The sequence below is a fragment of the Hevea brasiliensis genome, chromosome 5, assembly GCF_030052815.1.
Source record: "Hevea brasiliensis isolate MT/VB/25A 57/8 chromosome 5, ASM3005281v1, whole genome shotgun sequence".
NCBI lineage: Eukaryota > Viridiplantae > Streptophyta > Magnoliopsida > Malpighiales > Euphorbiaceae > Hevea > Hevea brasiliensis.
The window spans coordinates 106,218,049-106,237,156 of record NC_079497.1 but is presented as its reverse complement, the minus strand read 5'-3'; the positions used below and the strand labels follow the sequence as shown (position 1 = coordinate 106,237,156).

The 19,108-nt window shown below is 26.1% G+C and overlaps 2 protein-coding genes across 2 annotated transcripts; both read right to left on the bottom strand.

Annotated features, from left to right (window-relative positions):
* Positions 1 to 480: 480 nt before the first annotated feature.
* LOC110650727 (VQ motif-containing protein 17) lies at positions 481 to 1,073 on the bottom strand. The gene has a single exon (XM_021805840.2). The coding sequence runs from the start codon at positions 972 to 974 to the stop codon at positions 492 to 494; it is 483 nt and encodes a 160-aa protein (XP_021661532.2). The 5' UTR covers positions 975 to 1,073; the 3' UTR covers positions 481 to 491.
* Positions 1,074 to 13,304: 12,231 nt separating this feature from the next.
* Positions 13,305 to 18,543, bottom strand: LOC110650724 (delta(12)-fatty-acid desaturase FAD2). The gene is made up of 2 exons (XM_058147313.1): positions 18,301 to 18,543; positions 13,305 to 14,749 (listed from the first exon to the last, which is right to left on the bottom strand). Exon 2 carries the CDS (start codon positions 14,736 to 14,738, stop codon positions 13,587 to 13,589), a length of 1,152 nt encoding a protein of 383 aa, XP_058003296.1. The 5' UTR covers positions 14,739 to 14,749; positions 18,301 to 18,543; the 3' UTR covers positions 13,305 to 13,586.
* Positions 18,544 to 19,108: the final 565 nt, after the last annotated feature.

Genomic DNA, 19,108 nt, shown 5'->3' with positions numbered 1-19,108 from the left:
AATAAGCCTTGCAAGAAAAGTAATTTAATTATCAAATACATGTAGAGTTCTGCACGTTCATGTTGAATTTGGTCTGCCAAACAATATGTTCTTCTCATGCCAGCAGCAAGAGAGGCCCACTTAGAGATAAAGACAATGGCCAATGCCACATCCAAATGAAAATAAAACCAATTAAATCCATCTAAAATTAAGTAAACAAAGAAAATTTGATCGTTTAGAAGGGAAAATAAGAAAACAAAATAAGTTTACTTATGGAGCAGAAAGGTAAATAAGTGCCATTTGTCTGCAAGAAAAGCAAGAAACTAAGTTTTTCCTTTGTATTTTGTTATTTACTTGCAGCAGATGAATGATTAATTAAAGATCAAGAAAATTAAATTACAGATGTGGGCAAATATATGTAGCAAGAATTCATCATCATCAGTTAAATTACCTAATTTATTCCATCGCCCCCACTTGTCCCCCCAATCCCCCCCCAAACCACCCAAGGAAAATTAGACAAGTTGACTCTCTCCACAACCATGAATGTGATGATCAGCGTCCATAGGCAGCATTTGGAATTCACCAAGTTCTTGAATGAACCCATCCCAATCTCCAAATCCTGATAAGAAACCACCTGAATTTGCACCATTCCAGATTTCTTCTTCCTCTTTAACCTTCCCTCTAGACCCTGAATCACCAAAACCACTTCTTAGCTCTTCTTTCTCGGTAGTCACTGCTGTTGGCTGATCCTGCCTTCTGGGTATTCCTGGTTTCTTCTTGCAGCCCTTTTCAGCTGGTTTCCCTGTGAGTCTTTGCACCAACTCTCGAAAGTTTGCAACATCTGTCTTGATGATTTCAGGAGCAAATATGTGAACTATTCGAACCTTTGGCTTCGCTTTGGATATTGTTTGTGAATCTTTATGCATGGTCAGTGGTGATGGAGTTGGAGAAGAAGTGGGTATACAAGCTTGTTTCTTCATGACGATGCCCTCCATCGTTGAAGATTTTTTTTACCTATGAAAGTGAGAGATAGAGAGACAGAGAGACAGAGAGAGAGGAGTTGGTGTAGTTGTTTAGATAGATGGAAGAAGGAGAAGGAAGCATTTATATATAAGAGAGAGAGAGAGAGAGATTGTCGTGTGAAATTTTTAAAGAGGAAAGCAAGCTGTCCGTTGAGAGGAGAAGAGGATTGTATGAATCCTTGTCTGACAAAATGGCAAAAGAGTCAATAAAGTAATACAACCAAATGGTCCCCAAGTTTCCTGATTCAGATTAATTACCTTTCGTAACACATATGCATTTTTTTGGGATGGATAGTGAGAAAAAAAGAGGGTATGAACATGAACACAATGACTAATCTTTTTGGGAAATATTCATTTGAATATTATAATGCCTCTAATAGAAAAAAAAAAAGAGTTTTTCTTAAAATGACTAAGAAAGCCTTTTCTTGAATCCATTTTTATTTTAGGGCCACGTGAATTTTTATATTTATTTTTTATTTTTAGTACGAGATAGAGTAATGAAATTCAAATCTACTAAGTAAATGATATGCTTTCAGCCACTAAATAAATCAACTTAGGTTGCATAATCTTAATTTGTTATTATTCTTTCCTTTCTTTTGAGGAATAGATGGAAAAGGGAAAATCAAATTGGTTACTTGCCTTAAAAATCATATATTAGGATCAAGTTGGGATTCTTTAATTTCTTTTGCAAAGGTTTAAATTCTGACTAGTGACCAAAATGATTGGATTGAGATGTATTTAATGTCTTGGTGATTGCAATTTCATGCTTTGTGCTGGGAACTAATCAAATAAAACGGGATTACAAACACAAAATGCTAGCAATATTATATATTTAATACGCATAAAGAAAATAGATCGAATTTAATTTAATCTTAAGAGTTAACTTGAGAAGAGAATTATTTAAGTCTTTGTATTTAGTAGTCTTCCATTATATCTTATTAATGTGGGATAACACGCACCCTCGAGTTTAGGTATAAATATTTAGAATGTTAAGTTTGTATGATTGAATACCAACAGCTATCCAACATCGAGATAAGGACGGACTTTGATACCATGTACAAAAAGTTGATCAGACTAAACTCAATTCTAAAAACTAAGTGTGGAGATTATGGATCACAAACGGGTCAGGTATTTATGAGCACCTAACTCGATTGAATCCTAATATAACGGATTTAAATAGTATATAATATGTAATCGAATTTGAAACAGGTTTGAGTTTGAAAAATAATACTTATCTCGAGTTTGAGTTTGGCATTTTAAATATTCATTACTCAAATTATTTATATAAATAATTAATTAAATATAAAATATTTATTTTTTATAATAATATTTATAAATTTTTATATATTATATTTTAAATAAATAAAATTTTAATAGTTTATAGAATTTTTAAAATTTTAAAATATAAATTAATAATTATAATATATAAAATTAAATGAATTCAAATATTTATCGAATAGTAATAATAATAATAGAATTTAGAGTAGATTCAGTATCGATATTAAATACATCAAGTATACATATATAAGAGCGATTTTTCATTTAATTAATCAAAGTTTTAAGTTTTAAAATCGAAATTTAAGAAATAATTTCTAAATATATATCAAAAAAACATAATTTTAATTTATATATATGTAAATTGATTGAGAATATCCGAATCATAAGAAGAAAAAAGAATTATTTACGTAAATAAAAAAAAGGTAATATGGTCATTGAAAGGAAACATATATAAAACTATTTGAGCTAATTTATTTATGTCAGCGTGTGACTCCACTACCCATGAGGAACAATATCTGCGTGGTTGGAACCAATGTGGCGGCTTGCACAACCCACACCCCAACCATATTCCCATAAGGAGATTTTATTTTATTTTATTTCTTTTTATAATTTACAAAAACTTTAAAATAATTCTCATAATTTTAGAAATGACTTTAATATTATTATATTTATTAATAGTAACAAAAATAGCTATTAATATAAAATATATTACATTTAAATTTAAAATTAATAATAAATATAATATTTAAATTTAAGTGTATTTTAATAAATTATGTTTACAACTTGAATTTTTTTAAATTTATTTTTATTACTTAAAAAGAAAATTTAAACTTACTATAAATTAGAAAATAGAATTTTAGAGAAGGGCAAGACCCTATCAGTCCTTGATCTAAGAATGTACATGGGTCGATTTGCACAAGTTCATTCTATGCTTGATTTTCATATTAAGCGGGTTAAATTCAATTTGAGCAATTTTTACTTCTTTTAATATTTTTAGGCTTTTATAATTTAATTTTTATTAATCATTTTTCATATACATATTATTATACTAATGAAAAACTAACATTAATTCAAAACGCATTATTCAATAAAAATAAAAAATAAATAAGGTTATTCTCGTGTTTCATATATATATATATATATATATATATATATATATTCATTAGCTCTAATATTTATTATAATTATTAATTTAAATTTTATTTTTTATGTTAATTACGTCAGATTTTATTAATTTTAATATTTATTTTACATAAGTTTTTATGTTATTAAAGTACTTGAATCTAAAAAATAAAAATATTTTTTTTTATAAAAATTCGTTAGCTAAAGATTTGTACAAAAAAATAAATAAAATCACAGTGCTTTAATAAATTTGAGTCTAATTTAACATTGTTAGTGGATTTATTATTAAGAAAAAAAAATCTAAGTATATTAATTAGAAGATATTATAAATTATTTTAAAATTAAATTTAATATATTTTAGTTATAAAAATTTCAATGTAATTAAAAAATTTTTAAAATTATTTAAAAAATATTTTTTCCAACTTTTACGCTTGAAAGTTAGAATTTTATAAAAATTTAATTCAATAGATTTTTTATATTAATTCTATATTTGGAATGAAAGATTTTGTTATTTTTAATTTAAAATTTTTTGTGTTTTAAAAAATATAAATAAATGTGATTGTATGAAAATTTAATTATTTTTTTTTAAAAAATAATTTATTTTAGAGGAAATTCAGAAGAATTAAAGAAAGTTGAAAAATGTAAAATTGGAGAAAGAAAATCTGCAGCCATTTTGTAACTCATAAGACAATTAATCCAGCTGTGATTAAGGGATGACATATAGAGTAAACCCTAGAATCAATAAAATTGAAAATTAAGATGAATCTGGTAGAGAATATTTCACATGATTATAGAAATAATTAAAATCTTTTAGCTCTTATTAATTATAAGTAACACTAATTATATACTCTTTCTGTCTATTTTTATATATCGTATTTGAATTTTTCTTTTATTTAAAATTATTTATTACATTTAAAAAATTTAAAAATATTAACTATTTTTTTTAATTTTACCTTTTATATTTATTAAATATAGTAAATATTTATATAATTTTAAATAAAATAAAAAGTAATTTAATTAATTATTAATATATTTTTATAAAATTAAAATTATTTAATTATTTTCTTAATTACTGTATACAACTTGAAAATTGGTGTGCCTCTCCACACTAATGGAGCTTTCACCATGCCAACAACTATCACTTAATCATCTCCAACTTTGCAAACCCATGAAATTTTCAACAATCAAATTCTTCTCTCAATGAATTCTTAATTAATTAATTAATTAATGGTATGTTGCATATAATTAATGTCAAGAATGAGGCAACCAAATGCTTTTTCCATGCTTTCCGTACCCATTGGCTTTATCAATTTTGGACAAATCAGATCTTTGGCAATTGATTTTTTATTTTGTTTTAATTTTATAATAAAATTACATGAAGTAACATTTTAACAACGAAATACTGTTACTAAATCGTTACTATTAGCAACAAATTAACATTCATGAATTTGTTGTAAATTGACGATGTGAAAATATTTGAACATAAATTTAGTAATGAATTTGTTAACCCATTGCTGTTAGTAACAGATTTATAAATTCATTGTTAATTTTGCACCCAACTTATAAAATTTGTTGCTCATAGCAACAAATTTATTAATCTATTGCTATTTTTGTAAACTTAAAAAAAAATAATTATAAATTTTATCAACAATTACTAAAATTATTTTGTTCAATTAGCAACGGATTCTAAAATTCGTTGCTAATTTTACGAGGAAAAAATCCCCATTTAAAAATTCATAGTGCATATAGTTATTATTGGCAACAAATTTAAAAATCCGTTGCTATTTGATGGGGAAAATCACCTTATTAAAAATTATAAAGTATAATTATAAACCTCGTCATTAAAAATTCTAAAGTATAGTTATACTTAGTAGTAGATTCTAAAATTCATTGCTAATTAGTAATGAATTTGCCTTTTTTTTTTTTGTTTTTTTTCGGGGGGAAGGGGTTGGAATTAAATTTTGGTGTTTAAATTTAGCAACAAATTTATAAATCATTGCTAATAGCGTATATATTTTTTTCATATACATCATTTCTCTTATTCATATAATTCATTCATTTATTTTCTTCCATCCATTCTAATATTTCTTCTCTCCTCTTTCATTTTCTTTCTAATTCTAATTTTTTTTTTTTACTTTTCTTTCGTTTTCTTCACTTTATATTAATTTTCTATAATCAATTTATTCCCTTTTATTTCATTTTCTTCTCAAATTTCTAATTATTTTTCTTTCTTTCTTTTCATTTTCTTCCTTTTTTTTAATTTCATTTTCTATTATTAATTTCTTCCCTTTTCTTTAATTTTCTTCATTTTTCTCTCATCATTTTCTCACTTTTTCTATAATTTTCTTCACTTTTGTCGTTTATATTTTATTTTCCATTTTCATTAATATAATTTTCCAACAATATATTTTTCATCATAATTTTTTTAAATAATACTTTTACTCTCATTATAATGTATTTATAATAAATATTAATGAAAATTTATGTATCAATTAAAATTAACAAATTGGTTGTAATATTAAAATTTTAAATATTAATTTTAAATATAATATAAAATTAAAATTATATAATATTAAATAATAATATTAACAACGGATTATAAATCGATTGTAATTAGCAATAAAAATCCATTACTAAATTGATTATAAATAACAACGTATTATTTTTTTTGCCAAATTTTTTATTTTTTTAAATTAATTAAATTAGCAATAAAAAATATTACCTATTACTATTAGCAACAAAATTATCCATGGTTAAATCTATTACTAATTATAATAAAAATTAAAATTTATTATTAAGTAAATTAGCAACGAGACTCTTTACAACGGATATAAATTAGTTGCAAATCCATCGTTCAATGAAAATCATTTAACAACATGTTTTTATGGTAATTCTACTTATTTTTTATTTGTTTTATTTTTAATAATGTTATATTTATTATTGACAAATCTATTTTATTTTTCTTATATTTTACATATATTGTTTCCCCGAATAGAGTTAATTTCTCTATGCGATTGTTTTCTTGCTTTTAATTTGCGGTAATATTTTATTTTTTTTTATAAAAATGTCTATTAATTTTAAATTACAATAACTATGAAAGACAACTCTATTTAAGAATATTGAGCTATTTAAAAAATTTAAAAATTATGCATAAAGAATTTTATATAATATTTTAAAATTTTTATTTTATTTTATAACATTAAATCATATTTTTTTTTTAGTTTGCACCACATAGTAAAAATTTGACTGAAAATTTACTTCACTTCTACTTATTCAATTGGTCTGTTGATAAAAATAAATTATAAATTTTAATATCATTATTATTATTAATTATTTATATTTATATTGTCAATATATATATATAAAAACTTGGATCCCCATTTTACCCCTCTTGTTAGATAATCATGGCTTCATGCTTTGAGTTTATAATTGATAAAAAAATTCTGGCACATTCCAAATGGAGAATCTATAGCCATTTTTAATATGACAGTTGTACCTCAACATAAACAGATTATAAATAAATAAATATCCTATTTATTTTCAACTTAAAATCAAAAGAAAATCCTTCAAATTTAATGATATTAGGATATTCCAAACTTAATAATCATTTAAAAATAGAAAATATATTAAAAAAATGAATTATTTAAAAATATATATTACAGTTGGAAGAGAGAGAGAGAGGATATAATAACCGTGCGATGTGCACGTGAAGGGTGAGAGATGGGGGAAGATATGATGAGGTTGAAGAGGACCACAGTGCGTCAGCAACAGAGAGCACACGAGTCTCGTTGTGCCGGCCCACACCTCACACTTTACACAGTACAGAGACAAACTGACAATAAAAAATAAAAAGGAATGCCACGTGGCAAAGGTGTGGATGCATGCGTTTCCTTAGCGGCAGCCAGCTAACCAACCAACACACCCTTTTTTATTCTTTTTGGACTTTACTTTTTCTCTTTTTTTTTTTTTTTTAATTATTATTTAAATTTAATCTATCAATTTTTTTTATAAATAATAATATCATATTATATTAAAACAATAATAAATAAATTTATCAATTATTTTGAATTAAAAAAATATGAAAGAATATAATTAAACAATAACAAATAGCGTTTATTTTAATAAAATTATCAATTGTCTAATTATTGATTATAAATTAAAATCAATAATTAAACTAAATTTGGTATAATTAATAAATTAAATATGATTTAATTAATAATATGTGTTTATTTTTTTTTACTTAATTTATTACTTTGGTAGGATATTAATATGGATTTGATTTTAACAGGGTTAAATTACGAAAAAAGATTTATATAACTCAGAGGTAACGATGAAGAAATATGTATATTGTGAAATCAATTTTATTAGAAATATACATACATAATCTTTTAAAAAAATTACAATTGTCCTCGATAAATTTTCATATTTTGAAAGCGTTAAATAATTAATTTATTATTAATATTATTAAATACATCATTTTCATTATGTGACACATAAAAATAGTGACAGAGTCAAAATTTTAACTTAGGAGGATTTAATTAAAATACATGTTTATTAATGAAGCACTTACACAAATATTAATTGAAAGAATTTATTAACTAATGATGGTGACCGTTTCATAATTATAAAATAAAAATATTTAATAAATATAATAAAAAATAAATGATTTAATTTAAAAAAAAAGTTAAATTGCTAAAAATTAAATGAAATTACTATTAGTTTAAAAATACAATAAATGATTAATATTGTGAATTACTAAAACTAAAATAAATTGATGGCGTAATATTAAAAAATTTATCCAATTTATTTCAAATCTATTTCTTTAAAAAAATTATGAAAAGAAAATTTAATTAAAATGATAGATTAAATAAAATAAAAAAATTATGAAAAATAAATTCAGTTAAAATTATATATTTAATAAAATAAATAACACGTTTTAACTTCTAATATTATGAAAGAATTTTTTTTTTCTAACTTGAGTATGAAGATATTTTAATACGAAAAGAAATTTAAAATAATAATAAGATTACAAGAATAAAGTTACTAATATTTTAAATTAATGAAAAAAATATGAAAAAATTAAATTAAAATTTTCTTTTATTATATAATTTTTTTTATTATATTATTTAATAATTTAAATATTAAAAAATAAAAATCAGTGATTATAGATTTATTAGATGAAAAAATAATAGAATAAAATTAATAAAAAATATAAAATTAAAAAATAATAGTGATTTAAAGATTTTTTTAATATAAAATTATTATTAAATTTTCTTAAAATTTTTATAATTTTCAAAGTCTGTTCTTATCAAAATTTAATATAAAAATTAATTTTTTTTTTCAAAATATTATTAAATCCTTAAAAACTTTTAAAATTTTAGAAAGACTCAATACCCGCGTTGACTCCACGTAATTCCGTCTATGCATAAAAGCAACACTACTCTCTACAAAACAATTATTGGGTTTTTTGAACTTGTAAGTCCAAAACTGAATAAAACAACTCAACTTGACAAGTGTGTAACTTTTCGAGCCTCGTGTAATGATCTTCCTGTATCTACAAAAATATCTTATATTCTTGAATTGATGATAGTCTGTTTTCACAAAAAGAAGAAACTTCAATCATCAAAAAATCCTAACGATTATCTCTCATTTGTTGTAGTCTTTGATTTGATATTTTAACGAATGTCATTGCATTTACAATGTCTTGATTCTTTCTTTGTAATGTCTTAATTTCACGTACAACCATTTGTGGGGTCAAAATAGGTCTACAACATACATTATATATAAAGCAAAAAAAAAAAAAAAAAAAAAAAAAAGTCTAGTGGGTCATTTGCTGCTTGGTTTGCAGTTCTGATATCCATTTGTGGTCTACTTAGGAATTGGGCCGAATTAACATTGCAGTATGCATTTGGTTTGATTCTTTAATGTTTTGATTTTAATTCAATTTGATTCTTAATATTTTAATTTTAATTTAATTTGATGTGATTTAATTTAAATTTAAATTTTTAAAATAATTTTATATAATTATTTACATAAAAAAAATTATGCCTAATTTGCCATTTAAGTTTTAAGGTTAATTGTTAATATATAAAATATTATATAATATATTTTTTAGCTATTTCTTAATTGTATAATCTCTAGTTATTATATGAACATATAATTAAAGATTAAACATATTATATAAGATAATAGTATGCTTATAAATAAGAATTATAAAATGATTTATAGTATTTATAATTAAAATTATTAAAAATAAAATAGATGAACAAAACATATATTTATAATTAACTTTTAATAAAATTAGAATCAAATTAAATTAATAAAATAAGTTTGATTTGATTTAATTCTTTGATTCAGTTCAAGATTTCAAAAACTGTGCATACTTTATTATATTCGATTTCAATTAATTTAGAATTAAAATTTAATTATTATTGTATTAATTTCACAACACAAATTTAAAAAAAAAAAAAGGGGAAATAGATGACATAGCTATTGAAAGTAAAAGGTGATTATTCATTCTTCAATTAATGAATATAAAATAACCTAATTGGCCATTAAACATCTTAAAATTAAAGGGCTATGCTAAAATCGCTTGCACTAAACTACAAAATAATTTTTTGTAATTTCCTACAAAATTAAGGGCTATGTTAAAATCGCCTTATCAAACGAGTTTCTGTAGTAATATATTATTTCATATAAAGTAAATTTTATTTTAATCATAATTATCATTAAATAAATTATTGAAGTCCAATTTAATGATGAAATAAATAAAATAAACATAGAAGACAAAAAAAAATTTAATAATGATTTTTGATATATATATATATATATATATATATATATTTTTTTTATGTTTAATTGTAAAATAAAAATTTAAGTAATTTAATATAATTGTGATTTTTATTTTAATACTTATTTAATTATAGAGTTAATAATGATTAGTGGCAATAGTGGTAACTATAGCAATAGCTAGGTTGTGGCGAACATTAAGTGGGGTGGGATGACGTAGTGGCCATAGTGGTAACTATATGAAGTAGTGGTCGCGACAGCTAGGTGGGATAGTAGTAGCGGTGGTGGCTAAATGATAGTGATAATGACAATGATTTTGATTATTAGATAATAATGACCAATGATGGCAATGATAGTAGCAATAGTTAGATGAAAATATTGGTGACGGTGATGATGATGGTATTATTGATAAAAAGTAAAAATAAATAATTATGATTACATTTATTTTTACATGTGATTAATCATTATCTAATTGTCATTTTATTATATTAAAAAAAATTTTATCACCAAATAAAATAATTAAATGTACAATTTAATTAGAGCTAATTATTGAAATATGTAACTTGAAAATTTTGAAGGTGGTAGGACCTTGACAATATGAGTTGAGTATTTAACCAATCATCTATAAAATAATAGGAAACCTAAAAGCTTTCATAATACTTAATTGCTATATATATATATTCTAAGGCAAAGTACATTGTAATGGCCCCAAAAGAGTCACTGTCCATAACAAAACCAAGTTTATCAAATTGAGTAATCTTAAGAGCAATAATTCTTATATCCTGTTTACTTGACACTTAGTCAATCCTTGTGCTTGGACAATGAAAGGGCTATTATAGATTATTAAAATTTTTTAATTAGTGAATAATTCTCAATTATTGATAAAAAAATTCTTATTTAAATTTGATTTATTATGAATATAAAATATAAATATATAAAATTTATATATTTAATAAATAAATTTATCATACATTTTTTATATCTTAGGTGTATGTTTAATTAGATGAGTTATTTTGATGAAGTCTATTAAGGAAATATCAAACAGAAATTGGCTGGCTCAAATTTATCATATCTGTAGTGAAAGGAATATGGAAACAGATTGGCTAGCAAATTAAGCTTTCTTCTATCTCATTCCTAATGACTTTCATGTGATACAGTCTCCTTTTTTAGCTGCTTTTAGAAGCTATTCATCGGCCCAAACTTAGCTTAGTGGTCAAAATATCGCTCATCCTGAGCAATACCACGAGTTTGAGCCCCCAAACAAAATGTACATCTCACAAAAAAAAAAGCTATTCAAATATTTTTTTAAAATTATTTTTAAAGTTTTTATAATTAAAATATATTAAATTTAATTTTAAATTCATTTTTAATATGCTCTATTTAAAATATTTAAAAGTATGCAATTCTAAAATGATTCTAACTGTATGTTTGAATGAAGTGAATTGAAGTTTTATAAAATAAAATAATAGTAAAAATAGTATTAAAATATTTTCGATTTAGTGGGTTAAAAAAATTAAATTTTAGGATAAATACTGTATGTGTGCTGGTGTTGATGTTTTAATAAATTCGACTCTCTTGAATTGAATCAATGTTTATTGGATTGATTTGATTCAATTACTCATTAAATATCAATTTGATTCAATATGAATTACTCCTTAAATATCAATTTGATTCAATATGAATTTCACGGTCAATTGATTTTTCAATTTTACTTAACTGATTCAATTTGAAACTGAATTAAGAGTGTTTCCCTGCGCATTAACTTAATGCATTTAATATTATTTTCAAATAATTTGAAAATACTTTTCAATAGAGTTAATTTCTAGTTAATAAGAAATTTTTTTTTATACTTTTAATTAAAAAAAAAAATTTATATTAACATCCATTGAAATAATTCTGTTGAGTTTTTTTTTTTTCAATTCAATTGAATCCTTCATTTTACGTAAAAAGTGAATATTTTATTTTGATTAAAAAAGTAATTTAGATGATTTTATTTAGCATTACCCAAAAAATCACTTTTTAAATATATTAATTTAGAGTATATTAAAAAATTATTTAAAATTAAATTTAATAAATTTTAATTATAAAATATCAAAATAATAAAATAAAATTTTCAAATTATTTTTAAAAATAATTAATTTTAATCCTTCAATCACAAATCCAAATATGCATTGTATCTTTGAAGTCTTGAACCAAGTAAATAATTATTATGTGCCCTGGAGCAGGAGCACCGGGAGACACTCCCCAATCAAGAGAAAAGAGGCAGAGGCAGATAATAGATATTAGGTATACACATGGAGAGCTCAAACTGATATGATAATAAGTATATTTACTATTAGATTAAATTTTTATATATAAATTTATATATTTTATATATATAATTAATTAATTTTACACATATCTCCATATAAATATTTAATTTAACAGTAATTAAACTCATTTTTATATAAATTTAAATTTATATTAGATATCACTCATAGATATTTTCTTTCTCTTTTATTATTATTATTATTATTTGCCTATTTAACATTTGTCATATGTCTTTTGTGAAGGATAGAATTGTAACTTCGTTTGATTGTCAAAAATAGAAAATTTTCCCTCATTTGGGGAACTTGATTATCTATAGGTACAAAGCTCAAATATGTCTGTATTCATTTAAATTTAAATTAGTCATGGCTTAAAAAATATTATATTTTAAATAATAAAATATTAAATTTCTAATTTTTAAAAATTATTTAATATTTTTAATTAAAATAAAAAAGATAAAATTATAAGACAATGAAAATACCATCATAACGGCAAGTAAATTCAAATAGAAATCAGAATTCCATACACAATCTATAAATTTAGAAATCTTAGAAACTCAACAAGATCAAGAAATCAGGTATTGCAACTAAAGCAATAAACTCAGAAACTCAACAAATCAAGAAACTCACATACTCAGGCATCTAATATATCACTCTTCCAACTTCAGCAATGTTGCTACCAATTCTTCCCCAGAGGAAAGAGGAAGAGTTTTAAGCTTTAGAAATTGAAGTGTTGATATATACAGTTTTTTTATCTATTTATACAATATTTAACATAAAAATAATTCAAAATAAAATACAACCATCATTCAAGTCAAGAGCATAGCATGAATAAGATTATTGTGCTCAAGAAACAGGTCTTTGATTTCATGAAAAGAGAACAGAAATCCAATGTCAATTTTTTGCTTTTTTTTTTTTTTAACTGATTCTACTGTAATTGAAATTATTCAAAAAAGAAAAAAAGAAGCACAACTAAGATTAAAGTTCAATTCAAGACAATTGAACAGTCTAAACTACCACGAAAGGAAACCCAAAATCCTAACAAGTAACCAGAACTGAAGAGACCACCATTTTGCTAACTTCACTGTAATCAAAACTTGTTTCTGTACCAGTACACACCTTTGCTCTGATCGCGATCATCTGGCTCGACGTAAACACACTCCTTTGCCTCCCTCCACATTGCCTTGTAGAAAGGAGTCCCATCGAATTGGTAGTATTCTCCCAAAATTGGTTTTATGGCTTTTGTTGCCTCCATTGCATTATAATGCGGCATTGTTGAGAACAAATGGTGTGCTACATGAGTGTCCGTTATATTATGCAAGACCTTGTTCAAGATTCCATAATCTCTATCGACAGTTGCTAGAGCTCCTCTTAGCCAATCCCATTCAGAAGAATCATAATGTGGCAATGAAGGATGAGTATGCTGCAGGTATGTGATCATCACAAGAAATGCATTCACAACCAACAATGGCACTCCATAAACACAAACAACCCAAGCAAGCCCCTTTGCTGCAGCAAGACTGTAGAGACCATAAGTGACTGCAAGAACACCAGCATCAGATATACATATCTCAGTCCGCTCACGATCAGTGTAGATAGGGCCGTATGGGTCATAGTGGCAGGCAAAACGATTATAAGGCCTGCCTGAAACATTGAATGCCAGGTATAGGGGCCAGCCAAGGGTAAGAGTGATGATAAGTGTAAGGACACGGCCTAGTGGGTTGTTAAGGTATTTGGAGAACCAACGGATGTTGGATTTCTTCTTTGGGACAAATACTTCATCTCTTTCAAGGGAAGCTGTGTTAGAGTGATGACGGCGGTGGCTATGTTTCCATGAAAAGTAAGGAACTAGCAGGCAGGAGTGCAGAATGAGGCCTACTGTGTCATCAAGCCATTGATAGTCACTGAAGGCATGATGCCCACACTCGTGTGCTATAACCCAAACACCAGTTAAGACACAGCCTTGGAGGGACCAGTAAATTGGCCAGGCCACATAAGAGAGAGGCTGAGGGAGGAGGTGGAAGTAATTGGTGGCAATGTAATAGAAGATAGAGGCAATGGTCAGGTCTTGAATGACATAAGAAAATGAGCGGAGAACAGAACGCTCAAAACAATGAGGGGGTATAGCTTTCTTAATCTGACCAAGAGTGAATGGTGGCTTTGAGTAAGGAACTCGCTTCAAGACATCAGATTCCAACTGCTTAGGTGAAGGAGGAACAGACATTCTGCCACCGGCACCCATTGTTCCACAACCTGAACATAAGAGTGGAAGAGTGAGTTACTTCATGATGGGATTCATAGTGACTGGCATTAGTTTAGACGCCCAAAATTGCTTATTAGGAAAAAAGTACAATTTTAGATATTGTTTAAAAAAGCTTCTTTATTTTAGTGTTTTTATAATTAAAACTCACTGGAGGCTTCAACATTTCCCAACTAACTGAACAATTTCAACATAAACAATCAACTTCCCACAGAAAACGTGTACTACTTTAACCAAAACATGCTAAATCCAACTCAATGAACTATCCATTGAATCTTACAGGCGTCAAGTTACAAGCATATGTGATTTCTAATTAAGCATAATGATGTGAAAGACATGCTTGCATTTGTGACTAGAAACAGTTTTATATCTCCTTTTCTTTTCCCTGTGCAATGCAATAAGAGAATGGCATTCCTATAATCATAGGTAGTAATACAATCTTAAAACTAGATGCAGAAAGAATATAGTACAACGGCAGAAAATTGATAGTATAAGATTAGACACAAATGTTCATGTAATGCTAAACATGGTTGGTAAAACAAGTATCAAAGGGTATTAATATGCAAAATCATTTAATATGCATCATAGGCATTCATGCTTCAAAATTCCCTTTTTCTAGAAGGAAATAACAGAAACAACCATAAAATTCAAGGTGCACCAGAATAACGAAAATGCCATGCTTGCTGGAATGAATGTGTAAAATTAACAGCAATACATTTACACAGAAACCAGAAGGAATTTGAATAAAAGGCACAAGAGGAAAACAAAGGAAATGCCCATGGACCATGCCTATCAAACGATAAGTTTAGCATAAAGCCATAAAGCAAAATCGCACAATTCATGTGGAAGTCTTTTTCTTTATCAAACTTTTTCTTCGTGGTTGGTCATTTGTTTCATATATAATATAAATGCCCACTTGACCTTGAGTCGGTATACGAGTAGTATTTATAGTGACAATGACATTTAAAGACAAATAATATATAGAATAAGAAAATATAATAAGAATCTGAACAGCATTAAAATTGAAGAGCTAGTGCATGTAAAACATTGTGTACTTGGTGTTAATTCACAATCCTAGGGTCCTTTAAACCCCTTTTATTGAAAAATCCCTAATGTAGTGGTGTTGCTCTACCTGCCATTAAATTCTCTTTTCAATAGTACAACATCTTAACTTGCCTACACGTGACAGTTAACATCAACCTCGCACTATCACAGATAAGCTCGGTAAAATACAAACGGACGAAGTCCACAAGAAAATGACAACTTAGTCTTTGCCATCCGGGCAACAACTCGACGCTACCCTTCACCAATACAACACGTACTTAGCGCTCGCAAGCCAATTGTGCAGAAAAATTGCCAAAAAATTAGGTTATATATAAGATGTGAAGCCTGGGATAGAGGAGTCTTCTAATATAAGATGCATGCTTACAGTAGGACTAGTCCGCACGAGCGAGCCAATCGTGGGCTAGTAATCTGTTTTCAGCGCATTCATCTGCACATGCTCACATGTGCAGAAGAATCAATTCTGCATTTTTTAATTGACATTTGATGTATAAGAGACTACAATACGGAGACCCTCTTTCGGCACAACAACGATAAACCTACCAAGGGTCAACTTTCAACCATTATTCCACACCATCAACCATCCAAAACACATAAAGGCTGAATGAACCATTTGAATTGACAGATGACACCTAGCTCACCAAAAACACTATACAGTCGTCCTGACATAAATGACCAAGACCCAAATTCAACTTCGTACAGCTAATTAAAGGACGGAACAAACGGTGGGGCAACTGGAAAACGAAAGGAAAACGAAAGGAGGGCAACTGGGTCCTCCCAGAAATCATACCAGATCAGACACCTCATTTTCTGAAGCTAATAAAAATATTTTATTACAAAAAATTTGATATGATTCATCCCCAAATTTTATTCAGGGACGAACAACAATTAATTTAACAGCATCCCCCATCTTGAGCTGCAACAACCCATTTGATTCTAGCGGAAGAAATTAATGTTTCTAATATATGTTTGTTAGGTACAAATGCATATTTATGAATATCTTTTCAATTTTTTTTTTGACCATAATATCTTTTCAATTTAATTAGTAATAATTACAACTATTGAATTTGTCATTCACAAATTTACCCGCAACAGCTTCCGACTTTTTGTCAAACAAGATCTGATATTTTATTTAAAATATTCCTTAAAAATATAAAGAGAAAAATACAAGAAACCAATAAGGAAATCCAGAGAATCCAAAGAGAGAAATTGCACTAAAACAACTTATATCGTGTGTAGATCGGTGGGAGGAAAATAATAAGAGAAAAAAAATAATAAATATAATTTTCTTTTCATGTTTGAATATAAGAAGGAAAAAATTAACGGGAAAATTATTTTATAAACAGTAAAACTATAATTTTATTCTTAAGTTAAAAAATAAAAAATTATAAAATATAATAATATATTTATAAGGAATTGTATTAAAATAATTCACATTGTATTTGAATCAGAGAAAGAAAAATAATGAGAAAAACAATAAAAATAATAAGGGAATATATTTTTCTTCTCGTGTCTGAATATAAGAAGAAAAATATTAACGGAAAAATTATTTTATAAATAGTAAAATTATAATTTTATTTTTAAATTAAAAAATAAAAAATTATAAAATATAAGAATATATTTATAATTTTTTATATTTTTTTATTTTTTCTTTCTATTTTGATGAAAAAGCAGAAATGAATAAAAAAATTTTATTTTTCTCTCAAATTTTTTTCCTCTTTATTTTTTTATTAATTTAAATATAAAATAATAAAAAATAAAATTATTTTCTTTCTCAAATTTTCTTTTCCCCCTTATTTTCTATCCGTACAAACACGGCGTTAGCAAACAACATTTTCATGTGTTAAATCAAGAAGCCGTATAAAGGTTGTTAACAAAACAAAGCCGCCATCAGAGTTTATTTAATTAATCACAAAATAAACAACGCCAAACGCAATATAATAAGATTAGAATTAAACAAAATTCATTACAAAAATATTAGAAAAATGAGAGCATCATACCAAACCTCACAGAAAAGATTTGAATTTGAATTAAAAAAGAAAGAGAGAGAAAACCCAAAGAGCACTAAGCCTGAGATCACGTGAGCACTTGACAGGCCTACAGAAAATGACGGAATAGATGGGACAACAGATCCAACAGGTAAAGCCTCGATAACAGAGGAAAGGTTAACCAAAAAAAAATCAATGTGGAAAAGGAACGGCAGGGAATTCTCTGAAATTTAGTTTTTAAGAAAATAAAAAAAAAATCAAATCTAACCTCGAAAGAGAAGATCGAAGAAAGTTATACCAAGTAAAACAAAAATTACTCTCTCTCGCCTGGATCTGAGTTACATTACAGAGAAAAACACACTTTGAGGTGAATTTCACACAATTTTTCGACAAAATTAAATGGAATCAAACAGAAAATGCAAGTTAAAAAGGAAATCTAGAAGAGGAAAATGCTGGATACAAGGAGGAACGAAGAAGCAAAAGGAATAGAGTACCTGGTAGTATTAGAAGACGAAGAAGAAGAAGAAGCAAAGAATCAAAGAAAGCTCAGGTCTTCTCTATCTTCTGTATCAATCTCTCTGTGTGTGGCCGTGGAATCACCGGCCTCTGCTCTCCAAGGCATGCACAAAGAGGCAACACTTATACTTGCATCTCTTCCCACTCCAACGCTACGATGGGCCCACCAGATACCAACATGTTGTTTGGACTTTCCGATTCGCCAATTAAATCGCACCGCTGCGTCGCTGTCTGCGACTGTGTCTTGGTCTTTTATTCTCTTCTTTTTTTTATAATTATTTTATGTACACGTGGAGGAGTTTGAGTGGTCTTTGTTTATTCATTCCGTGACAGAATCACTTCCGAGAACTAAAAATTTTGAATCAATCTTGGCCGTCCGATTTTGCGTTCTTCGAATGGTGGAAATTAATTTTGTACATTGGCGATGTGAAAATATCTAAAGAAAAGAGGTTTGTTGAAGAATTTTTGCAGAAGCATATTGACGAAATTGCCCTCATCGCAATTATTAAAATTATATAATACCCTTAGGGTTTGCGTAAATATAAATTTTATTTTTTATAATTTACAAAAATTTATATTTTGTTATACTAAAAAATTTTTATATTTATATAAATATAAAAAATTAATCTCCCAAAATATACCGTCTAACATATAAAAAGAAAACCTCAAATCTCATTCTTGTCATTCTGATGATAATTTAGTAATAGATTTATTAAATTTTAATATAATAAAATGAATTTCTAAATTAAGAAAAAAAAAATAATTTTACATGAAAATCAGGCATTT